This window comes from Notolepis coatsorum (genome assembly GCF_963971535.1).
Source record: "Notolepis coatsorum genome assembly, chromosome: 4".
Classification (NCBI taxonomy): Eukaryota; Metazoa; Chordata; class Actinopteri; order Aulopiformes; family Paralepididae; genus Notolepis; species Notolepis coatsorum.
This window is the reverse complement of record NC_140168.1, coordinates 162,138,568-162,164,935: the sequence shown is the minus strand read 5'-3', so window position 1 is coordinate 162,164,935 and position 26,368 is coordinate 162,138,568. Positions and strand designations below refer to the sequence as shown.

General features: G+C 45.6%; 1 protein-coding gene across 1 annotated transcript in view; it reads left to right on the top strand.

Moving 5' to 3' along the window:
- Positions 1 to 26,368, top strand: part of LOC311227353 (guanylate-binding protein 7-like) — a 94,039-nt gene that overhangs the window by 14,962 nt on the left and 52,709 nt on the right. The window contains exons 7-8 of the mRNA XM_084312969.1: positions 8,883 to 9,163; positions 9,952 to 10,164. Coding sequence (XP_084169095.1) covers positions 8,883 to 9,163; positions 9,952 to 10,164 — 494 coding nt within the window. The remainder of the gene's footprint in view (positions 1 to 8,882; positions 9,164 to 9,951; positions 10,165 to 26,368) is intronic.

The window sequence follows — 26,368 nt, the reverse complement described above, 5'->3', positions numbered from 1 at the left end:
ATTTTTTGTCAGAGGAGGAATCCTAGGCCCAGGAGGTCGCAGCGTGGGTTCCCCCAGCCTCGCCAGGCCGGGTATTACGCTAGTGCCTCCCCCGGCCGGACGTCTGGCGGTGGTCAGTCAGGCACGCGTAATTTGGGTGGTAGTAATATCACTACAGGGCTACGGTGTGTAGGGACTCACCCTATCGGGCAGCGTGGGGACCACACACCATGCATGTCCAGCTGCAGAGCAGGGTGTCCTCAGCAAGCTAAGCCGGGAAGATGCTCAGCGGGGGAGCCCATGTCACCAGGGGTGATGGCCGCTCCCCCTATATCAGACCGCCCCTTTCTGTCGGGCCCCCCCCCCTTGGGTGTGATTGCCTCGTTGGTAGAGTCAGGGTGCGATATCCCGGCTCCGCGAGACACGCTGCTCGTGCGGTTGGCGAGACCAGGGTTGACAACGCACAGCGGGAGGGACTGGGCCACCTATCTACGATTCCTAGCGGACCAGCGACAGTTGGCAGCGGGGGCGCTTTGTAATTTTTATCACGTATGGCTACAGTAGTGCCATATGTCGGTGTGGATGGAGAGAACGCTGAGGGCGGTGCTTGTGTTACAGTTTGCACACCCCCGCCCTCCGTTTTTGGGTTTGGTACAGACTCTATTGTCAGAGTCCGCGGCAGTGACAGCCCTGGCCGAAGAGATTTGTTCTCTGATGGTGAAGCAGGCCATCGTCGTGGTCCCATGGGAGGACGCGATGAGCGGTGTTTACTCCCGATATTCTCTGGTGCCAGAGAAATCGGGGGGGGGGGGGGGGGGGGGGTGTCAGACCCATACTGGACCTGTCCCGTGAAAGGTTCAGGATGTTGACCATCACCCACCTGCTAAGCGCTGTCAGGTGGGAGACTGGTTCACCTCCATAGACCTGAAGGATGCGTATTTTCACATCCCGATCTTCCCTCCTAGGACATACCTACTAGGGATGCCCCGATCGATCGGCCACCGATCGTTATCGGCCGATAATCAGTATAAATATGCGATCGGTGATCGGTGATAATGCTTTATTTTCGCGGATCGTCAAAGCCGATCTCATTCGCTGAGTTCTGTCTCAGACACCGGGTGGTGTGGGGTCTGCTCCTCCCTCCCGCACGCATGTAAACACGGGTCTAGTCTAGTGAGACGAAACACTGGAGGACGGCGTCGGCGTCTCCCTGAGCTAACGTTAGCTTAGCTACCGTTACAAAATGACCCAGTCAACTATTCACTTTTAGTTTAATACATGATGAGGCATTGTCTAACCGAACGGTATCTAGCCGGCTAGCTACCGATAGCTCCTGACATCAACAAACGCTCCACAAAGTCTAGTAGAGTGTATGATACCTGTTAGCTGTTAGCTCACATTAGCGCAAGCTAGTTCACTGTTCAATGTCCCATTGAACTAAATAATTTACTGAGGCGTTGTATTAACGTTATATATCCGGCTAGCAGTAGCTACAGATAGATCCTGATATCAATGTCTTATAACACTGATTCGATGCGTATTCGAGCTGAGGGCTTGTGAATGTGATTTAACGTTATACCAATACTAGGGTCCAGCTGCAGCGCCGGAGAATCCTTGCCGTAGCTCGAGGCAGTATAGGGTACAGGTGCAGCTCCGGAGAATCCTGGCCGTAGCTGGAGGCTACTAGAGTACACACAGACAGTGGAGCTTGTTGCGTGGTGGCGATGTCTCGCAGATAATACAAGTACAAGTCTAATTATATAATATATATATTTTATAAAAAAAAAAAAAAAATTATATAAAATAAATTTTAATTTCTTTTAATCAAAAACGATCGGTATCGGATCGGTATGGCCGATATGGCTCACGACGATCGGTGATCGGTATCGGTGGCAAAAAACGTGATCGGGGCATCCCTAATACCTACGCTTCCTGTTTCAGGGCTTAGCGTACGAGTACCATTGATTGATTGATTGAAAAGTTTAGATTGCAGAATGGGTACAGTACAGCTCAATACATACAATTGTTAAGGGGATGCAGACCAGAGAAAGACTTTCGTCTTGTTTACATCAGGGTCCCCCATTTTCAATTCATCATAACATATATGACATACATGACATACAGATAGACAGTACTGCTACATCTATACATTTATGACATATCAGATTTGCAAATACAGTACTGTTTGTGATACAAAAGTGTCCAGAAAAAGAGTGTATATACATTTGGCATAGAAACTGTACATTGGAGGAGGTTGGGTGGGTGGGGTGGGGTTGGGTGGGTTGGGTGAGGGCTGTACATTGGAGGTGGGGGGGGGGGGGGTTGGGTAGGGGACACACACACATTTTACACTGTACATTGGAATACTGACAAAGCCTTACTTGGTCATTTACTGTACAACTAGGTTAGGACATTTGTAGGGGCCAGTTTCGAATTGCAGTCTCACGTAGGTGTTTTTTGAGAGTGTTTTTGAAAGTGGGTAGTGATTCACATTCCTTTACAGCTTTAGGTAGGGCGTTCCACATTGATGTGGCATAATTGCGAAACGTGTTTAGTCCCTTGTTTGAGCCGAATCTGGGTTTTACATGATTTGTGGAGCTCCCTCTGGTGTTGTGATCGTGGTATTCACTGACCTTTGGGAAGTATTTTGACATGTACATGGGTACCTTGGTCGCGTAGTGTATCTTGTAGACCAGGCCCATTGCAAGTTGCTGTACTCTGTCGTCTACTCTAAGCCATCCTAGGTTGTCAAAGTGGGCAGGGGTGAGGTGGGTTCTAGGAGTTAGGTCAAGCAGTAGTCTGACTAGCTTGTTTTGAGATGTTTGTAATTTGTTTTTTAGTGCCTTTGAGGTGCTTTGGTACCATGAGGTGCAAGCATAGTCGTAGTACCCTTGAATGAGTGCTCCTGCTAGAGTCTTCAGGGTATTCTTGTTTACCAGAGAGGAGATCCGGTACAAGAATTGCGTTCGTTGGTTGACTTTTTTTTATTACATTGGATGCCATTTTGTCACAGGAAAGATTAGCCTCTAGGATGGAACCCAGGTAGGTCATTTCATCTTTCCTTGTGATAATATTGTCACCCACTGCAACCGAGAAGCCGTCGGTCTTGCTGAGTTTGTTATTTGAACCGAAGAGAATGGACTCTGTTTTGCCCATGTGTAATGATAGTTTGTTGTCGGCGAGCCATATGCAGATTTTGCCTAGTTCCGAGCTGAGGGCTTTTTCAACCTGTAACTTGTTCTTGTCAGAGACCAGCAGGGCTGAGTCGTCCGCAAACAGGAACAAGTTGCAGTCACAAGCTGACGACATGTCATTTGCATAAATTAGGAATAGTAGCGGTCCTAGTATGCTTCCTTGTGGAACACCACAGCTCACTGTGAGGGGGGGGGGGTAGGGTACCGTTTACTTCCACCATCTGTTCCCTCCCCTCCAGGTAGGATTGTATCCAGCTCACTGATAAACTATCAAAACCAATTGCTTTTAGCTTGTCAATCAGAATGGTGTGATTGACAGTGTCGAAGGCCTTTTGTAGGTCCAGCATGACCATGCCGCAGTATTTGCCCGCGTCCACCTCTTGTTTGATGTGGTCGTTCAAGTAGAGAAGGCATGTGTCCGTGGAGTGGGATGTTCTGAAGCCAGATTGGAATTCGTAGATTAGATTTTTTTCCGCGAGGTACTTTTCGATCTGTTTGTATACTATTTTTTCCATGACTTTCGAGATGGATGTAAGGATAGAAACAGGGCGGTAGTTACCCGGGTCTAATTTGCTGCCCTTTTTGTGCAGGGGTGTTACTCTCGCAATTTTGAAGTCCTTGGGGACGTGTCCCTGTTTTATGGAGAGGTTTATTATGTGTGTGATGACTGGGGTGATGGCTGCTGCTGAGTCTCTGAGGAATTTGGAGGGGATGTTGTCATGGCCAGTGGCCTTGTTTGGTTGGAGGGCGCTCAGTTTTTTGAGTACCTCATCTGTAGTTACCATTTCCAGTTTGAAGTCGTCTTTGTGGACGCCTAGGTTCTTGTAGTATGCTACTATGTGTTCTACCCCATACTGCCCTGAGTGGGAGGGTAGTTTGTTTACCAGTGTTGTGGCTATGTTTGTGAAGAAAGTGTTTAAGTAATTGGCTACATCCAGCTTGTCTGTGATGAGCGTGTTGTCCGTCTTTATGTTTATGTTTGAGAACCTGGTTTTAAGTTTTTTACTGCAGCCTAGTTGATTGTTGAGTAATTTCCAAAGTTCACGTGGTTTATTTTTGTTTTCCTCGGTTTTGTCATTGATGAATTTTTTTTTAGCAGTTTTGATCATGGAGTTTACGTCATTTCTTAGTCTGTTTCTTTCTAGTTTGAGTTCAGTCACGTGGTCTTGGAGTTCACTGCTCGTGCTTTTGGTAAGCTTTGACTGGCTTTTACGAAACTCAGAGCATTTTTTGTCTCTGGCTTTCATAGCGGTCAGTATTTCAGTGTGCATCCATGGCTCAGCGCGATTTTTTACCCTGGTGGTTCTTAGGGGGGCCATGTTGTTTAGTATTGATGAAAATTTGGTTTTGAAGCCAAGCCAAGTTTCTTCAACCAGTGTACCATTGAGTTCATCTGACCAGTCCAGACTCTCCAGTTCAAGGTTAAAGGCCAGAGGCTGCTGTTCGGCTACTCTCTGGCTCCTCGCATCTTCACCAAGTGCGTAGAGGGGCCTCTGCGTCGTCAGGGGATATGAATTTCATTCTACCCTGGATGACGTTCTGGTCCTCAGCCGGTCAGAGAAGATTGCCAGGTCTCATACCAGGCAGGTGGTGGAATTCCTAACCAGCCTGGGTTTTGCTGTAAACTGGAAGAAGAGTACTCCTCTTCCAGGTCAACGGGTGGAGTACTTGGGCTTATTGCTAAGCTCACGGTCTATGTGGGCATCCCTCTCGGAGCGGCGGCGAGAGGATATCCTCGGCGCACTCGGGAGGTTCCGTCCTGGCAGGACGGTTACGGCACTGACCGTGATACGCCTGCGCGGTATTATGGCATCTGCTCAAGCTGTGGTCCCTCTTGGCCTCCTCTTCATGAGGAGGATATAGAGATGGGTTTTTCAGTGTGAAAATAGACCCTGTGAGAGTCAAGTGGAAGCAGCTGAAGGTTCCCATGTCAGTACTGGGGAACCTTGCCCTCTGGGGGGGCCTGGGGCCCTCACCAGCGGGGTCCCCATGGGCAGCAGGCTGTCACACGTCACGGTCTTCACCGATGCCTCCCTCACGGGATGGGGGGGATGTGTCGGACCGACGCAGTAGGGGGCAGCTGGCAATGACCATGCTGCCCGGTCTGCACTACATATCAATGTGTTGGAAATGAAGGCAGTGCTTCTAGTCCTCGGATGGCTCGGCCATCATGTGATGGGCGAGCATGTTCTGATCAGGACGGACAGCACGACGTCGGCGTCGTATGTCAACAGACAGGGAGGAGTACGCTCCCCCTGTCTCCACCGGGCGGCGGCCGATTCAGTCCGTGGCCGCCCGGGATTCTGTACGCGTTCCCCCCCATACACCTGATAGCTCAGCTGTTGGGGCGGGTACGTCAGGAGCACGGGACTTTGATCCTGGTCGACTCTGTGGCCTGATCCAGCCTTCGTGCCAAAGAATATCCGGAGCTCTTATCGCTCCAGGGATATTGTGCTTCAGGCATTTCACCCTCCTCCTCATGCTAGAGTTGGAGGCGAGCCTTCACCTGTCGTGTCCTGTCCGTGCACTGAAGGTTTACCTTAGTCGCACGTGGGATCTCAGGGCTTCCGAGCAACTGTTTATTTGTAACGGTGGCCCTCGCGCGGGTAAGGCGCTGTCCAAGCAACGCCTTTCACATTGGTTGTGCGAGGGCATTGCCCTTTGCTACACGTTGGCTGGACGGGTTCCCCCCGGGGGCATCAGGGCACACTCCACTTGTGGTGTGGCGGCCTCCGCTGCCCTGTTGGGGGGGGGGGCCTCGGTGGAGGACATCTGCGCTGCGGCCTCCTGGTCCTCCCTGAGTCCTTTCGTTAGGTTTTACCTCATGGACATGACTGGGGGTTCTGTCTTCCAGGCAGTCCTGAGGTCCGGGACCTCTCCTGCATCCCACCATCAGGTGGGCTAGCAGGTGGGTGTGGACCGCGGAGGGCTGTGTCACACGTGGTCCCGCTTGCACTGTGCGTTCTGGGGTGCTTGGTTCCCCTTTCGCACATTGGTTGTAGTTGACTGCCTCCCCCCCTTCATTAGGACGGGCGGGTGGACGGGACCCCCCTCCTCCCTGGCAGGGGCTTACGGGCCCTCAGGGGGTGCATTTGACGTGGCCACGCGTCCGCTCTGCCCCTTTTGATCTCAATAGGCAGAGTGAGACGCGATTGGCCAGTATGATAATATAACAAAGGTTATCATATAACCCTAGTTATATGTATACTGGCTGAGCGTCTCGCTCTTCAGCGCCCTGAGGTCCCTTGGATGTTTTCCACGTATGGAATTCGAACTTGGAAGGGGTAAACGTGACCACTTCCGGCGTCTTGTAGAGGCACGCACGGGAGTAGGCGTGGTCACGTGCAAGTGAGGTGTATGTGAAATTTTCCACAGACACAGTAGGTGCTGGAGAGATGATATCTCAATAGGCAGAGCGAGACGCTCAGCCAGTATTCATATAACTAGGGTTATAGGATAACCTTCGTTATGTCTAAGAGCTTCCCTTTCCCTCATTTCGGGTTTATTTTTTCCCCTTCCTGATATCTGCCATGCAAACTGCTCCGCAAGCCAACTGCGCTGACAGATATCAGGAGCAAATTGAACACCTATGGGCGAGTTTGCGCTAGTATATCATCCGCGCAATATCTTTATTGAATAGCTCGCAAAGACGGAGCAGATAGAGCACGCTAATCGCGCACAGTTAAGGGTGCTATTAGCACAGCCCAATCCATTCTTTGTGAATTCGCCCCATACTGTATGCCATGGTGCTAAAACATTGTAGTACATAGTATAGAATGTATTTATTTGAACACTGTCCCTATCAGGGCTGGGTATCAGCACTGATGTCTTGATTCACACGGTCCAGGTTCTATCTTGATTGAATTGGATCCAATATTGATTCAATTCTGCCTGATGGCGGTGGTTTCAGGGGTCCAGCACCTGTCACTGTTGTTAAAGGGGCTATGTACTGCTATTCCTAGCACTATTTGGGCAACTTTACACAATTCATGTTAGTCTATTGAAGACATCTGTAAGGTTTTTTTCAAAAAAATTCATTGTTTTATATTTCTAATCAAGTACTCAAAACCATCATTTTTCAGCTCCAAGATTTCAGGCTGTTATGGCCTGGCTCCGCCCATAAGCACTTTGAGTGACAGTCAGTCCACACAGTCTGCGACTGGTATGAATGAATGAATGAATGAAAATGAATGAATAGACAGAGAGAGAGGTAGACAGAGAGAGAGAGAGAGAGAGAGATGGGGGGGGGGGGGGGGGGGGGTGCGAGAGAGAGAGAGAGAGAGAGAGAGAAAAAAAAGACAGGCCGGGGCAGATTGAAACCCGACACCTCTGCATACTCTGGAGGGAGAGAGAGAGAGAGAGATAGAGAGGGAGAGAGAGAGGGAGAGACAGAGAGAGAGAGAGGGAGAGAGAGAGGGAGGGAGCACTTGGGGGGGGGGGGGGACCTGCCGCGCCACACGGGAGAGGGGAGGAAGGGAGGCCCCCCCCCCCTCGTTTTCGAGAGGTCCCCCCCCCCCCAAGTGCTCCCTCCCTCTCTCTCTCTGTCTCCCTCTCTCTCTCTCTGTCTCTCCCTCTCTCTCTCCCTCTCTATCTCTCTCTCTCTCTCTCTCCCTCCAGAGTATGCAGAGGTGTCGGGTTTCAATCTGCCTGCAGTATGAGGAAGTAGGCGGGCATTAGCTCCAACCACAGAGCAAATCGCATCACTGTGCGCTACCCAGCGTCCGAATGACGTGACTCAGACGTTCAAATCAAAATGGCCTGATTTACTGGAGGAGGAAAGGGGCTGAGCTGAATCAGAGCAATCCGCCAATATGGTATTTAGACACTAAAACACATTGATACGAACTCCTATTACTATAATACAATGCTAGAGACTGAAAAATTACATTTATAGTACATGTCACCTTTAAAAGATGTAATTTGGTTAACTGAGTTTCCATAGCAGTTCAGCAGAAACTCTGAACATCTGCAGGACGGGAAGAAAAAAGCTAAAAGTAACATTTAGCAAAAAAAAAAGGCCTAGATTACTAAAATCTTGACAATGAATGGAAGTGGACAGTGCCGGTTAACCTTAACTAATCCAACTAACACCTCTCCCGAAGGCTAACCGGCACTGTCCGTTTCCATTCATTGTGCTAAGCTAGGCTAACGTGCAGCCAGATAGCTTTCTACTGAACGCACAGAGAGGAATCTGGTATCTATCTTATTGTCTCACTCTGGAGAAAACGGTAAGCTAATTTGCGCAAATGTTGGCGTGTTCCTTTAAGATTCAGTTAAAATGAAACGTCCCTAATGTATATCTACAGTATGTGACATCCTGTTGTCCTCATACTGTGCACGTCAGTGTGTACTATGAAACCAAAATCACTGAGACCAACTCTGTAGGCCTTGGTGCGGGGTAGGGCGACAGTGGATCAGGACGTAGAGCAGTCAGCTGGTAGTCGGAAGGTTCCCAGTTCGATTCCCGCTCATCCCGGGCGGGCAGCGTGTCGAAGTGTCCTTAAGCAAGACACTTAACCCCTAATTGCTCCCGATATGCAGGTTGGCACCATGCATGGTTGCCTCCACTGTCGGTGTGTGAATGTGTGAGTGAATGGGTGAATGTGAGGAACAAATTGTAAAGCGCTTTGGATAAAAGCAGCTATATAAATGTACCATTTTGGTGTAAAGTGTTTATGATTCTGATGGCGTGAACCTTTCCTCTGACAGTGCTTGGGAACATGGCAGCTACATACGTGGGTGCCATCCGGAGCGGACAAGTCCCCTGTCTGGACAACGCAGTGTTGGCACTGGCTGAGATCGAGAACTCCAAAGCAGTGGAGCAGGCCACGGTCTGCTATGTAGAGAACATGGCGGAGCAGGTGACACACCCCACTGAAACCCAGGATATGCTTTCTGACGCCAACACGTATTGTCTTAGTAAGGCACTGGCCCTCTTCATGAAACACTCCTTCAAGGACGGTGACCAGAAATATCAAGAGAGGCTCATGGTACGTATAGGAAGTCGTCAAACACTTGTTAGTTTTATCTGGTGTCACCTTCCCTGTCAGCTTTCAAAATGTTTGCCTTACGTACAAACTCTGAACTGTATGAACTCTGAACTCTGTTGCCTTTACTCAATTTATACCTATCTTATCACATTCACTGCATTCACTGTCTGTACAACTGGTTTACACTGTAATCATACCTACCTACCTAAACCTATAGTCTACCCATATATAACCCTTTATGATAGCCATGTTCAATAATACTGTATATATTTGTATATGTTTGACTATATCTGCACATTCCTGTATACATACCTGTATATAATATATCTATATCTGTATGTATCCCATACTTACTCTCACTAGTCATACCACGGTCAGTATGGCTTACTACCATAGTTTATTTATACCTGTATCACAGTACATAATAATATTGTAATACTGTATATAGAGCATTGAGAAATGAGCATAAATAGAGAATATTTACTCAGTAACTTTGTTATATATATATATATATATATATATATATATATATATATATATATATATATATATATATATATATATATATATATATATATATATATATATATATATATATATATATATTCCATTTTATTCACATGTATACACTGTATATTGTTGTGCACTTGACTGTTACCTTGCACTCTGGATAGATGCCAACTTATTTTCATTGTACTGTATTTGTGCTGTATACAATGACAACACATTTGAATCTAATTTAATCTAATTTTAACTTCTTCTTGGTCTTCTACCGCTATGAATCGTAGGACCTCCTTCAGGTCGAGTACTTTCAGATCTGTGAGAGAAACTGCCAGGAGTCCCAGAAGGTGTGTGAGAATATAATCCGTGGCATTTTTGAGACCATGGAGAAAAAATTTAGCTCTGGCGACTATACTACCCCTGGTGGATACAAGGAATACTGCAACGATCTCAAAACGATGACCGATCAATACAGGTCCACGAACGGCAAAGGAGTTAAGGTAACGATAGCCCACAAATGAAACGCTTGTTGTGAAATATGGATGAGAGCAGTAGGGTATGGATGACTGTGCCTATTTCAAGAGGTTAAATACTGCCAAGTAGAAGTATGGGGGTTTGAAAGCATTCATAATAGTAGAACAGTGGTTCCCAAAGTGTGGGGCGTGACTAAAATGAATAATAATATTAATTTAGCCTACCAAAACAAACAAAAATGTACTGACTGTGATGTGTTATTCTTCATACATAGAACATTCAGAAGCCTAAATACGTTTTGCCATAAAATGTGGCAAATTATTAATAATAATAATAATAAACGTTATTTGTATAGCACCTTTAATAAAAAAAATTGGAGCTCAAAGTGCTTCACAACAGAAAAAGACATAAAATGAGCACATAGGCGGCCGGGTGGCGCAGCGTTCTAAGCGTCTGTCCACCACCACAGAGACAGTGGGATCGAATCCAGCTGTGGTGCTTCCGGGTTGGCCGACCGTCCATACTAACACAATTGGCAGTCTTAGCGGGTGGGAAACCCGGCGAGGGTTTGATTTGATAGTTTATTTGATAGGGACAGCACATGTTAATGAACATCAAGTACAAAATACAAAATGTAAACATGCAGGGTTGTAGCAAGAGCTAATTTACACCCGTAGTCCCTAAACAGGAGACAGCAAAAGTTTTTCAATAAATAAATAGCCTGCTTAGGGTAAAAGCATTGTGACAATCAATGATAAAAACAACAATAAAAACAAGAAACAAGTTACATAAACTAAATCATATTAAAAATTATCACAGTTCTGGTTTGCCTTAAGATGCAGTTTAAGATGGGTCTTGAACATGGAGTATATGGGGCACTCTCTAATCACAACTGGTAGGCTATTCCAGTAGTTACCACCTTTAACAGAGAACACAGTTTTAGCAAAGGTAGTGTCTCCTTTTTGTTGGATGAACTCATTCAATGGGGGAGGGGCAAGTCCATGCAGAACCTTGTACATGAAGCAAGTATATTTGAAAACTTGGAAATTCTCGAAACTTAGCATGTTATGTTTTTTTTGTAATATTACAGTGATGAAATGAATTTGGTTTCCTATCAAATACTTTTATGGCTTTTTTGTAGAGTAATTCTATTGGTGTAAGAGTAGTGACATATGAAAGAGACCAGTTGATAAAACAGTACTCAATGTGTGATAAAATCATTGAATGCAGAAACATCCTTGCAGCATTAACTGGCAGGCAGGACCTGATCTGCCTGAAGTTTTCGATGTTAAACTTTTTTGTATTTTATTTTTTTTATTATTTTTTAAACAAACACATATACAAACATGACAACACACAATAAGATATACAAGCATTAGTTGTCAGTGCACATCCAATGAAATCACATTTTAGTTAATTGTCTTATATAGGATATACCCCTAATACCTGTTATCTAAAAACCTACACACATATGCTCCAGCTCGAACCCCCCCCTCCCGGACCCCTCCTTGGATAGTACCTCCATTATCCCTCGCTCCTAACCAGACACTACCATTATAAGCTAGCTTTTATTCTCTCCACCACTTCTAACCACATTGACATTTTGGATTCATTGAGACCCAGAATTCTTGCTGTAGATATTTCTTGATAAATCACATCGAGATATGTAAGAAACCAAACTTTCCGGCAAATTTTTTCCGGTTGAAACCAGCGTGATGCGATCAGCTTTTTAGCTACTGTGATACCCGATAAAACCAATCTCTTTAGCTGTGGATTTACTGCAAACTCAAAAACATCATTCAATAGTAATACAGAGGGGTGTACAGGTATATTCCAAGATACGAGTTTTGATAATTGTTGGGTCACATCTTTCCAGAATGTCTTAACTGGTGGGCAGTCCCAATACATGTGCATAAATGTCCCTTCGTCCCCATTTGTACATTGGGAGCATTTGGAGTCTTGTTTAAGACCCATTCTGTTCAGTCTTATAGGAGTCAAGTATGTCCTGTGAATATAGTTAAGATTGATTTGTTGATGGTCCGGGTTCCTTGATGTAAGTCGGACATTTGCCCAGGCTCCTTGCCAATCAAAGTCACTTTCCAGGTCTGGTATATCCCTCCTCCAGGCAGAGTCTAATTGGAGGGTTTCATACGAGGACGTTAGTAATTGATGATAAAAATCTGAAACAAAACCTCTCGATGTCTCTCTTTCATAGAAGAATTTGTGGTATCTGTGGTGTTCAATTGGTATGTCTAATGGAACACCGTGAGACTTCAAACATAGCCGTAACTGTATGTAAAAAAGCCATGTGGACTTGGTGAGATTAAATTTTTTGCATATTTCTCCATAACTACAAAAACCCTGTTTGTTAAAAACATCCCCTAATGAGTGTATGCCTTGCTCTTCCCATATAGGGAATCTTATAGGTCGTTTTTCAATTAAGAGTGCCTTGTTATTGAATAAGGGAGTATGATTGTGCCATTTATGTGGGTTAGGATATTTTTTTTGTGTTTCACGCCATATCCGGATCGCATGAGTAATTATGGGGCCAAATTTCCGTTCACAGTGCTTGATTGGTAGTTTAGTGTATGCTATGTCCTTCAGTCTATGTGGGGCTACTATGTTTTCTTCTAATTTTCTCCAGGATACTAATGCTTGGGGATCAAACCATGTTGTCAATGGTCTTAATGTGTACGCCTTAAAATAGTGGAATAAATCTGGAAATGCCATGCCACCGTCTGCTTTATTTCTCTGTGCAGTGGATCTTTTTATACGTGGTGGTTTATTATTCCAAATAAATTTGTATGTGGAGGAGTGTAATCTTTTCCAGTAACCCTCTGGAGGGGGTAACGGTAGCATTGAACTGAAGAAGTTGATTCTAGGTAGTACATCCATCTTAACTATTGATATCCGTGCCTGTACTGAGTTTTTAAGTTTTGCCCACCTATCAAGGTCGTCTTTGATTTTGTTTTGGATTTTTGTGTAATTGTGCTTCACCGTTTGTCTTATGGTGGGGAATATTTCCACTCCCAAGCATCTAAAATGTTTTACCATAGGTATCTCTCCTGGGAGGGTTATATCTTTTTTTGCAGGGGTGTTAAGTGGAAGGAAAGCCGACTTCGGCCAATTTATCTTAAATCCCGATAAATCACCAAAGTTCTCAATCAACTTGAGCAGATGAGGCAATGTGGTGTTGGGGTTTTGCATGAATAATATTACGTTGTCCGCATATAAACTAATTTTATGTTGTGTGCCCTTGATTACGATTGGTTCTATGGATTGGGATTGTCTTATATATTGTGCTAAAGGCTCTAATGATAGATCGAATAGTCCGGGACTAAGAGGGCAACCCTGTCTGGCTGAGCGTGATACCGGAAAGATTTTGGAGATGATTGTACCTGTTGTAATCATGGCCGATGGGTCTTTGTATAATACTTTAATCATATCAATGAATCCTTTTCCTAACCCCATCCTTTCTAATACTGCCCATAGATACGACCATTCCAGCCTGTCAAAGGCTTTCATAGCATCCAGGGACAGCATCGCCTTAGGTATGGTGTCGTCCTTGTCGGCATCTAGTACGTGCAGTATTCGTCTTATGTTATCAGTGATCAGGCGGCCTCTTATGAAGCCAGTTTGGTCCGGATGAACTAAAGACGTCATATGCTTTTGTAATCTGATGGCTAATACCTTAGAGTACAGTTTGATATTGGTTCCGAGGAGGCTTAACGGTCTATAACTACTGCACTCGTTGGGGTCTTTGTCTTTTTTAAGGAGGACTGTTATGAGTGCAATATTGTCATTCTTATGGAAGTTCCCCTCCTTGACTGAGTATAAGATCATATTTAGTAATAAGGGTCCAATTATGTCCCAACAAGAAAGGTACATTTCTGGTGGGATACCGTCTCTTCCAGGAGCCTTACCACTTTGCATTTCGGATATGGCCTTCTTGAGTTCCTCTAGTGTGATCGGTGTTTCTAACTGTTTAGCGTCATCCTCTGAGAGTTTAGGGAGAATAATTTGGTTAAGATATGTGTCCATTTTGTTTTGATCGAAGGTCGTTTCTGATTTATATAAGTCGGAGTAGAATTCTTTGAATGTATCGTTTATTTTTTCAGGGTCTGTTTCAAGTACTTGTTGTGCTCTAATGGTAGTTATATCTGCAAATTTTGCATTAATTCTTAATCGCATGGCTAATAGGTGACTAGGTTTAGAACCTTGGGAGTACTGCTGTTGTCTTGCGCTGCGTATTTGTATTTCCGATTGTTGTCTGTATATGGCATTGATCTCTATTTTTAGTACGTTAACTTGATTTTCTAGTCGAGTTGAGTTGTTGTATTTTAAAGAATTAAATAACGTTGAGTAAAGCGTTTCCAGCTCAGCCAGTTTTGTGCATTGATTCTTGCGCATTTTGAAGGAAAAGCTATCAGTGAAATCTTTGATCATTCCCTTTACCGACATCCATATTATTCTGGGGTCTTGCACCGAGTTTGCATTCTCCCGTAGGAATACTATAAGAGCTTCTTTGAGTTGTGTAATGAATTCCTTGTTATTAAGCAGCATCGAGTTAAATCGCCATCTTGGGGCTCGGGAAGATAGTATACCAAATGTTCCTTTTAGGAGTAAATAACAGTGATCTGATAGTGCGTTGGGTATCATTTCCACTTCATAATTATCAAATAGTCTCGGGGATGCAAATACATAATCTATTCTGGATAATGTGTTATGTCTCGCAGATCGACAAGAGTACTTTCGGGTCGTGGGATTAAGTGATCGCCATAAGTCATTTACACCTGTAATCTTTGACCAATCCTTTAATGCATTAGATGAATTATTTTGTTTGCTGGAAAAGGCGAGGTAAGATTTGTCCATCCTTGGATTCCAAATGGCATTAAAATCCGCACCTATTATAAATGAGTAATCGGGAATGTCTAACATTGCATTGGTTAGTGTAGTGAAGAAATCCTCTTCGTACAAATTTGGGGCGTATACCGCTACCAACGCTATTTTCCTGTTCTTGTGTACAATCTTAGCTATAGTTATCCGACCTTCTACATCAGACCATACTCCCTTTAATTCAATATTCAACTTACGTTTAACGACTATGGCTACACCCCGAGTTCTCGTACCAATAGAAGAGTGACTAATATTATGATATGTGTTGTCCGCTAACTTATCTATGTATTTCTCTAGAATGTGCATTTCGCTTAGCAGAGCAATGTCCACCTGTTCTTTTTTCATCAGTGTGAGCACGCTTTTGCGTTTGAGTTGGTTATTTATTCCCCCGGTGTTCCAGATCATTATATTCAAACTAGCCATAATCTATACATGTTGTAGTGTAGTTTTTGGTAATGCTTCTGGAGTGCGAGGCAATAATAGATATACATCCAACTAGTGAGGTCCCGTTGAGAGCCAAGCTTAAAAACATACATATATACAAATAAAAATCCCCTTCCCTCCCCTCCCACCGAGAGTCGTACAGGATTGTGTTCCATGAACACAACCTTTGCGTATGACTCCCTCCCTTAAACCACCGGATATCCCAGAATGATCCAATTATCCTTAACATTCCTATGTATACCATAGGATCTAACACTCTAAATTCTACCATAAGTAGAATGTCAACTGTGGCTTGGCCACTTTCCCGTTAAATAAAAATTAAAATAAGATAAAACTAAAAATAATGACCAAAAATAAGCTTCAATTATCATGCCCTAATCACTTACATTTTATATGAACTTGTGTAATTTATAATAACCCATGAATAATATGGAGGTATTGAACTGAAAAGAGAACCTCAATAAATCAGAGAAAACAGAAGAAAAATAAACAAGTAAAAGGAAGAGAACATTAACTTAGATCTTAAAAGAGCTTTGCTATGCTTAAACATCTAAAGTATAAATTGGAGAAGTAGTGGAAATATTTCCAATTAATAAAAAGCAGTTTTTAAATACGTATACGCAGCATTTCCCCTGGCCAGGGGTGGGCGATGATCAGTTGTGAAGAATGTTATTCCAGCCGGCCGCTGCTGTGATAGTTCTGTGGTTCTGCAGCTAGATGCTGTTGGTTATTCCCCCGAAGGGCTTCTGGTAGTATGTCTGGCCACGTATTGCTGTTATTCCAGAATGTTCCCTATATCAAAGAATGTTTTAGATGTTCTAGATTATTCCAATATGTCGTTTTTACAGTGTTCGAATGTTCCAGTATGTTCTGGAGTGTTGTTAGAATTCCATACTCTTAAAATAAGGATCGCTTCAACGCCATGTTCATCTTCTCTGTATCAATTTTGAACCCAATATGTCCGCAATAATAGAAGCCCAACGGGGAAAACATTCAATAACTCTGAGCTCGTAGGTCTCTCTGTCCCAAATCATCGGTTCATTAAAGTTTATACTATATGGTGTCCATGCATAACAGAGATTAAAAGGCCATTTATACACTATCCTGCGTGTTGTGCTGCCATGTATTTGGCTGCATCTTCAGGCGAGTTGAGGAAAACCCTTGCTCCTTGTTTATCGACGATGCGAAGTATTGCAGGGTATATTAATAGGGGTCTGTATTTCTCCAGATAGAGTTGAGACATCACCGTCTTGAACTTGGCTCGCAGGTCCACTACCTCACGACAATAATCTTCAAAACAGTGTATTGATATATCCTTGTATTTCAGATTGCCTTTCATCCTGCGAGTTTCATGAATAATCATTTATTTTATTCTGACTTGGCGCAGGGTAACCAATATCACTCTGGGTCTAACGTTATTGTCACCGGATCGGGTCCCCAATCTGTAGCACTGCTCCACCTCGGGTACTTTAGGAAGGATCGCTGGTCCCAAGATTTTCTGTAATTCTGTCGCAAACTCTTCAGGGTGCGCGCAGCTCACCGACTCGTCCAGACCGACTATACGAATATTCAGCTTGCGTCTTTGATATTCCATCTAGACTATTTTGGCTTTCTGTTCTTCAATGATTCGCTTAAGCTCCATCGTTATATCGTTGAGTTCCGTCTTGAGTTCTTTGTAGTTTCCCTTCATCTCAGCAGTTAGGTTAACGTTGATTTCATCTACGTCTTTGTAGATCCGAACGAAATTTTGTTGGTGGACTTCCATACCTGTTTCCAGTGTCGCGGTGCGCTTAATATGTGCATCGGCGTCCACTCTTAGCGCTTCTATTTTGCATTCGATAGATTCTTTGATATCATCTACTTTTTGGGTTATTGTCTTCTCCATTTTTTTCATTTCATTTTTCATTTCCCGGATGATATATTCGGTGTCTGCGGAGGTATTTGTATGGGTTGAACTTGAAGCGGCCACTGTCACGTCTATATTCTCTGCTATTTGCCGCACGTATCCTGCTTCCTTAGGCGGGTCCTCTGCGACTGGTTTTGCACTCGTTTTGTCTCTCTTTGGTGACATCTCGATTCTTTTGGTCAATATAGTTAGTTGATAATCTCAGTTGATATATGCGTCAAGTTTTAAACGCATTGATGGTTTATAAATATGTTTTTAAAACGAGAAAAAATAAATAACGGGTGAGCAGCTGTGTCACATGCGACTTACTCCATTCTAACGTTAAACCGGAAGATGTTAAACTTGACTGTGTTTGTTACTTTCTTCACATGACTTTTGAAGGTCAATGTAGAGTCCAATGTGACCCCAAGATACAGTACTTGAACTCGTTTACAATGTCCAGCTCTGCCTCTCCCAGAAACACATTAGAGTGAGTGACCTCTACTGGTGACTTTGTGAACATCATACACACTGTGTTCTTGGTGTTAAGTGAAAGACATGATTCTGTTAGCCAGTCTTGGACATGAGTCATTGCAGATGTCAGAGTTGCAGAGGCATCTTGTATTGATTTTGCAGATGTAAAGATTACACAGTCATCAGCATACATTTGGACATTGGTGTTTTGGCATGCATCAGGTAAGTCATTGATAAATAATGAGAACAGTATTGGCCCCAGACTTGAACCCAGTGGAAGGCCTGTATAACAGTCAAGGTAGGGAGATTTGACACCATCAACACAAACACGTTAACGTTAACGCCGCCATTGTTGTAGTGGGTGATTTCAATAGCGCCAATCTGAGAAAGGTTTTGCCTGACTTCTATCAGCATGTGACTTGTAACACCAGAGGCGGTAACATTTTAGATCACTGTTACTCGCAATTCAAGGGTGGATACAAGGCTCATTCTGCTAGTGGCTTTGGGAAGTCTGATCATGCGGCCATATTTCTTTCTCCAAAGTACAAACAAAGAATCAAGAGCACACCTGTAGTCTCGCGAGAGGTGCAGAAATGGGATGTGGAGTCGGGGGAGACGCTCCAGGCTGCGTTTGAGTGCACAGACTGGAGCGTGTTCCGCGACACAGATAACATTAATGTCTACACGGAGACAGTGCTGGACTATGTTCGTACTTTGGTGGAAGAAACAATCCCCACTACCACAATTAGAGTTTACCCAAATCAAAAACCCTGGGTAGACAAATCCGTCCGTGAAGCTCTGAAAGCGCGCACCAAAGCATACAACGACGGCCTGGTGGCAGGCAACATGAATGACCACAAGGTGGCGCGATACAACGTAAGGAGGACAGTGACAGAGGCCAAACGGCACTACAGAGATAAAATTGAACTCCAGTTTGAACAGGCTGACTCCAGAGCTATGTGGCAGGGGCTCAAAACGATGACAGACTACAAAGGCACCTCCCTCAAACTGAACAGTGACATCTCCTTAGCAAATGACCTCAATACCTTCTATGCGAGGTTTGATGCTGGTAATAACAACACCAGCCCACAAGCCACGGCAATGGGGGGGGGGGGGGGTCTGCTGCTGATGGAGACTCAGTGTTCAGGGTAACAGAGCATGAGGTGAGGCGGACCTTTAAAAAAGTGAATATCAGGAAGGCAGCAGGACCGGACGGCATCCCCGGCCGCGTCCTAAAAGTCTGTGCCGACCAACTGGCCCCGGTATTCACTGACATATTTAACCTGTCCTTAGAACAGGCTGTCATCCCCACCTGCCTGAAGAAGTCCACTATTATCCCTGTACCCAAAAAATCCAAGCCTGCTTGCCTCAACGACTACCGCCCTGTAGCTCTCACCTCCATAGCCATGAAGTGCTTTGAGAAGCTAGTAAAGGGCTACATCTGCTCCTCCCTCCCCATCAACATGGACCCCCTGCAATTTGCATACCGCCCCAACAGGTCCACGGAGGACGCCATAGCCCATGTGCTGCACACAGCAGCATCACACCTGGACAAGAGGAAGGGGAACTATGTGAGAATGCTATTCATCGACTACAACTCGGCATTCAATACCATAGTCCCCTCCAAACTCATAGCCAAGCTCAGGGACCTGGGCTTGAACTATGACCTCTGCCAGTGGGTCTTGGACTTCCTGACGGGCAGACCCCAGGTGGTGAGAGCAGGCAACTGCACCTCCTCATCCATCACCCTCAACATAGGGGCCCCCCAGGGCTGTGTTCTGAGTCCCCTCCTCTACTCCCTGTACACACACGACTGTGTGGCTCAGCGGAGTAGCAACACAATCATCAAATTTGCTGACGACACAGTGGTGGTGGGCCTGATCTCTGCCAACGACGAGAGGGCCTACCTGGAAGAGGTCAAGGTCCTGGCGGGATGGTGCCAGGAAAACAGCCTCTCCCTGAACGTCAGCAAAACAAAGGAGATGATTGTGGACTTCAGGAGGTCGGGGGTCAAGGACTACAGCCCCCTCAGCATCGACGGGGCACCGGTTGAGAGAGTCAACAGCTTTAAGTACCTCGGAGCCTACATATCCGAGGACTTGACATGGACCACACACATTGACAGTGTTGTGAAGAAGGCACGACAACGCCTCTACTTCCTCAGGCGCCTAAGGAAGTTCCAAGTCAGTCAGAAGATCCTTAAGAACTTCTACTCATGTACAATAGAGAGCATCCTGATTGGCAACATCACCTCCTGGTTTGGGAATAGCACTGCACAAGACCGAAGCAGACTACAAAGAGTGACACGTTCAGCCGAACGCACAATCGGAGGGGGGCTCCCCACCCTCCAGAACATTTACAACAAGCGGTGCAGGGGCAAGGCTAAGAGAATCATTAAAGACTCCAGTCACCCGAACAACTGCCTCTTTGAACTGCTGCGGTCAGGCAAGCGATACCGGAGTCTCAAGGCGAGCACAGAAAGACTCAGAAGAAGCTTCTATCCCCAGGCCATCAGGCTGCTTAACGAACAATGAACACTACACAACAACAACCATCAAACGCACATAGCACACACATCCACACGCACACACTCACTTTAAACAAACACACTGTGTGACTGTAGCACCCACTCCCCACACTTTATAGCACACACTCACTTAAACAAACACACTGTAGCACCCACTCCCCACACTTTATATTGATTGATGAAGGATTGCACTACAACTCGTACACCTTACTGTAAATTGTACCTAAATTGTACCTCATCCCATTTCTGCTTTGCACTATATAATATTGTACATTAGTACACTGCATAATATTGTATATTATATGGTAACTCAGTTACGTCTATTCTGCATCGAACATTGTACATATGTCTATACTGAACACTGTGACCTCATTTTCTACTTCTAATTTACATGCTATACTATGTTATTTGATACTATCTTGTCTAGCACAGTCTCTGGAGCGTAACAGTAAGAAGCATTTTGTATGAAAGTATTCTGTACTTCTGTATGACAACTATTAAAGAAACTTGAAACTTGAACACATTGCTTTCTACTGGATAGATGTGATTTCATCCACAAGAGAGCTCTTTCAGAGAAATTAAAATGTCTAAGTTTGGACAATAGAACATGGTGGTTGACAGTATCAAATGCCCGCTTCAAATCAACGAAGACGGCACCAACACAGAAATGTGTGTCCAGTGAGTATTTTACTTTTTCTAAGAACATACAGTTTAGCTGATTCTGTTGAATGATGGGCGCGGAACCCGAATTGCATGGGGTGCAAGAGGGTACAGCTTTTATTTAGATGTTCATTCAATAGCTTTACTACCCACTTCTCAGCTACTGTAAATATGACCGGGAGAATACTGATTGGCCGGTAGTTAGCAATGTAATTTTTTTGTCCAGATTTAAAGATTGGGGCAACCGTGGCCACCTTCAATGCTGAAGGAACAGTTGATTCCCTGAAGGACAAATTGACCAGAACAGTGTGATTGGGGGGACCAAATAGTCTATATGGGTTTTAAAAAAATTGGTATAAAGCCCATAGGCATCCTTAGCTTTGGAACTGTTTAGTGTACCAATAATATTGGTCACCTCCAACTCTGTTATTTCCTCTAAATAAAAAATAGGCTGTGCATGATTAATAGTACTATTGATGGCATCAGATGGGGTAAAACACTGTGTTATCTATCCTGGACAGAATCCAAAAAGAAACAATTGAATTGGGTGGCCAGAGTCAGTGGGGTTTTCACTAATTCATTATACATTTTGAGTTATAATTCTTTGTTGCTATGTTTGTTTTGTCTACCAATTAGTTTATTAATATGTTGCCAAATTATCTTACCATTCCCTTTAGCATCTTTGATCATGTCCATAAAATAATTAGCTTTGGCCATTCGCATAGTATTTATTACTTGATTCCTCATTGAAGTGAATTTCTGTCTGTCTGTCTGCCTGTCAGCCAGGCCAGAATTCAGAAATGTTTTGAGCAGAAGGTCTCTTTCTTTCATCTGTCTCCTACATTCATCATTCAACCAGGGCAACACGTCCTTATTTCTTCTCTTTTGACTCCTCATCTTGGTAAAGGAGGACACAACTTCATTAATTGTTGCCAGGAATGAATCGCAGCCACTCTCTATGTCCTTACTTAGGAGAATTTGACTCCAATCCTGCTTTTTAAGAGCTGCTACAAGATGGTGCTGTTGACTCTTTGGAACGACAGGTAATGTATATAACCTAGTTATATGAGTACTGGCTGAGCGTCCCGCTCTTAAGCCATACCGAGATATAGCTCATCTCATGTACCTACTGTACACCATCAACGAAAAACAAATACACCCACCACCTGCCGGGCCCCGCCCCTATAGAGGCGTACTCTATAAAATACTAGGCATGGTCACCAAACACTCTTCCTCGCAAAAAACCCGTTTCCAGGAAAAGATTCCCCAAGGGAACTCAGGGCCGCTTAAGAGCGGGACGCTCAGCCAGTACTCATATAACTAGGTTATATACATAACCTGTCGTTATATAGCGTACTTGGCCATCGCGTCCCGCTCTTATAGGATAACTCCAACATTTTGGGAAATTAGCTTATTTAACATCTTCCCTGGAGTTAGACAAGAAGATACATACCTTTTTTGTCTCTGTGCGTGCATTTAGCTTAGGGAACAGACGCTCCATTAGCATAGTTTAGCTTCATCACTGGAAGTGAGGCGGGACAGTACCCTGACGTTCCCTACAGGTTTGTTGATATTCTCATTCCTTCAAAGGATCTGAACCGATTGAAGTTTATGGATACCATGACTTAAAATCCTCTTACCTTGACGATTAAAAGCCTCCCCAATTTAGAAAAGGGAGGCGTCGGTGAAAAACGTGACGTGAGACAGCGCCGTAACCGTCCTAGGACGGAACCTCCCGAGCGTGTCGACAACACGCTCTGAGAGGGATGCCCATAGCACTCCAACCGTTGACTGGGAAGAGGAGTACTCTACTTCCAGTCTACAGCAAACCCCAGGCTGGTAGGGACCTGCCTGGTACGAGACCCGACGATCCACCTTGACCGCGAAGGACCAGAACGTCGTCAGGGCAGAATACACTTCGTAACCCCTGACGACGCAGAGGCCCCAGTGCGCTCTCCACGCACTTGGTGAAGATGCGGGGAGCCAGAGAAAACAGAAGGGCAGCCTCTGGTACTCATACGCTAACACTGCAAAGGAAGCGTAGGTAAGCCCTAGGATGGAAGATCAGAGATGCAAATACGCATCCTACAGGTCTATGGAGGAGAACCAGACCCCCACTTGACAGTGTTCAACAGGTAGGAGACGATCCAAAAAATACTGAACCTTCCCATGGGACAGGTCCAGCATGGGTCTGACACCCCCCCCCCTCCCGATTTCTCAGGCACCAGAGAACACCGGGAGGAGAACGATGGCTTGCTTCGTCCACAGAGATTGGATCTCGTTGACCAGAGCTGTCACTGCTGGTGACCCTGACAATAGGGTCTGTACCAAGCCTGAAAACGGGTGGGGTTGTGTAAACACAAGTCCCCGCCTCAGCATTCCCTCCATCCACCTCGACATATGGTACTGCCGTAGTCATATGTGATGACACTCCCAACGCACCCGCCGCCATGTGGCGCAGGTCCGCCAGGAACTGTAGATAGTCGGCCCGGTCCCACCCGCTGTGCGTAGCCAACCCTGGACCCTTGCGAGCAGAGCGTTCCGTGGAGTCGGGTCGGAACCTGACACTACCCACGAGGCAATCGCACCCAAGGGGGGGACCCCGACAGAAAGGGCTGGTTTGATACGGGGGAAGCTGACATCAATCTAGGTGACAAAAGCCCCCCCACTGAACACCCCTCCAGAACATGCTGAGGAGTTGTTCTGCAGCCAGACATGCAAGGCGTGAGGACCCCATGGGTTCCTACACACCGTAGCCCTGCAGTGATATTACTACCACCCAAATCACGCGCGCCTGCGAGACCACTGCCAATCGTTCAGGAGTGGGAGGCACCAACATGATACCTGGCCTGGCGAAGGCGAGGCCGGGGAAGCCCGCACTGTGTTCCCCAAAAGGTTTCGAGCCCCCCTGCTGACAACACTTATAGTTGACAGACGTAACACCAGGCTCAACCAACACAGCTTATGGTGTGGGAGCCGCTTGACAGCACAACATTCTCACGGACAGACCCAGGCTCAGCCATCAACTGGGTGTCAGCCCCTGTCCCCATGAGAAGCGAAAAGTGGGGCCGCCCGCGCTTCAACGAAGGCACGCGGCCCGCAGCCAAAGGAAACAATCAGAGCCCCCTCTTTCCGCTGGTGTTGGGGGAGGGAGTGATCGGAGAGCGGGCTGCTCGCGGCAGGACGGCGACGGCTTGTTTTTCAAGCCGAGCCCATCCAACATGGCCGATCCCTCGGCCGCCAAGGCTGTCGGCCTTGTGGACACCTGTCGATACAACCATAGATATATATAGAACACTAGATAGCTTGCCCGCGCTGCCGGCCAATGGAGAGCGACGTCACTGAACCGCCGCCATCTTGCTCCAGTTAGCCTTGAGTGAGAGTGAGTGAGCTGCACAGACAAAAATACTCATAACTCGCTGAAATATTGACGGATTTACAAACGGTTAGGTTTATTACAAGCATTATTAACGTGGCTATGATTCAAGCGGTTTGTAAAAAAAAACATCTTTAAAAAGTATGCAGTGTCATAACTACATCTTTGATGTTTATAGCAAACCAACCCGTTTGTAAATCTGTCAATATTTCAGCGAGTTATGAGTATTTTTGTCTGTGCAGCTCACTCACTCTCACTCAAGGCTAACTGGAGCAAGATGGCGGCGGTTCAGTGACGCTGGTGACTCCGCCTTAAGCTATCTAGTGTTCTATAGATATCTATGGATTCAACGCCCAGGATACCTCTGGCGGGGGAAAACATGGCCGCCTGTCGAGGGCCTCGTCATCGCCGCTGACGAGACCGTGCTCTCTCTTCTTCTGGCTGCGCGGTGTGAGGCGGTGTGGGGCCTAGGACAATACCGCCCGCGCTCCAGCAGAAGACCAAAATCCTCTGCGGAGAGGGGAACCCTGAGCGGTTATAGCTTGCGGCTAGGTCAAAGCTAATAACGTCAACAACCTCGCGCGATAAGTCGACGTCGGCTGGCCCTCAAGGCCCCGCCACCAGACACCATTTTTTTGATAGAACACAGTTCGAACACAGTTACTAATCGCTGCCAATTCCATACCGTGGCGGTACAGGCTTTAGCAGCCCACCAGCCACTCGCCAGGCCGACCCACCTCATGGCGTCGGCCGGGCGGGGCACTGTTTCAATATGTCAAAAGCAAAGGACTGATGTTAACACGGAGCACCAGTGGTGGTTGCAAACAGCAACCTCCACTGTGGTGTGCACCATGAAGGGGTTAAATGAATAAAAGAACTAACACCACGAAAATACTGTAGAATGAGCAAGCCCATGTACACAACGTTAAGGGGAGGCGGACCAGAGAGAACCAGTCCTGCATTCATTCATAATATTCACAACAGCACACCAGCCCCAGACCTTAGCCCATTTACCCATGAAGGTAAACAAAGCCCCCCCCCCGCACTACACCCCCAATAGACACCGATTGACCGTCAGCATGAATGGTTGAGAGGAGAGAAAACTGTAGCATAGACAGACATTCTCGTAGCAGAGAGACAGCACAAAACAGTAACCCATTTACCTCTAAAAAAGGGTAAAATAGGACTCAGCAAAACCCCCACATTAGCTACCGACTGACCTTCATTGATGAACCGGGCAAGAGGAGGGAAAAGCAGCAACATCCCACGGCGGAGACATTAGAACAGCGTAGCAGTAGTGTTAGCATTTAGCATTAGCATTAGCATTTAGCGTTAGCATTACTTGTTTAGCAGCACGCTTCCAGGATCGCTTGGAACCCGTCCACTGCAGTGAAACGTTCACCAAACCATCCCGCCCCTGGCACCGACACACAACATGGTTGTGTAACAAAACAAACCAGCATTACTAACACTAGCATCAATGCCTGATGACACATGGCCTACCTGTGTACAAGCCGGCTCGATAGCCAACCTTGCACGCTGCTCCTTGATCTGCTGCCACCAGACGAGGAAACATCAGAATAGGCCCGACGTGTCGCTGAAACGTGCTCCGAAGATTCCAGGGGTAAGCAGACCTCCGGTAAGCATTCAACATTACGCAATTTCTCTAATCTTTTCATAGCACTAGTTACATAGGGTGTCTTGCGACCGCTATGATGGAAACGAAATAGAGGAAGAGTGTTTGGTGCCTAGTATTTTATAGAGTACGCCTTTATAGGGGCGGGGCCCGGCAGGTGGTGGGTGTATTTGTTTTTCATTGATGGTGTACAGTAGATACATGAGATGAGGTATATCTCGGTATGGCTTAAGAGCGGGACGCGATGGCCAAGTACGCTATATAACTGTGTTCTGATATACAGTAGGTCTAGATTTGAATGAATTAGAGAATCGTTGTTTTGTTAGCTTTCT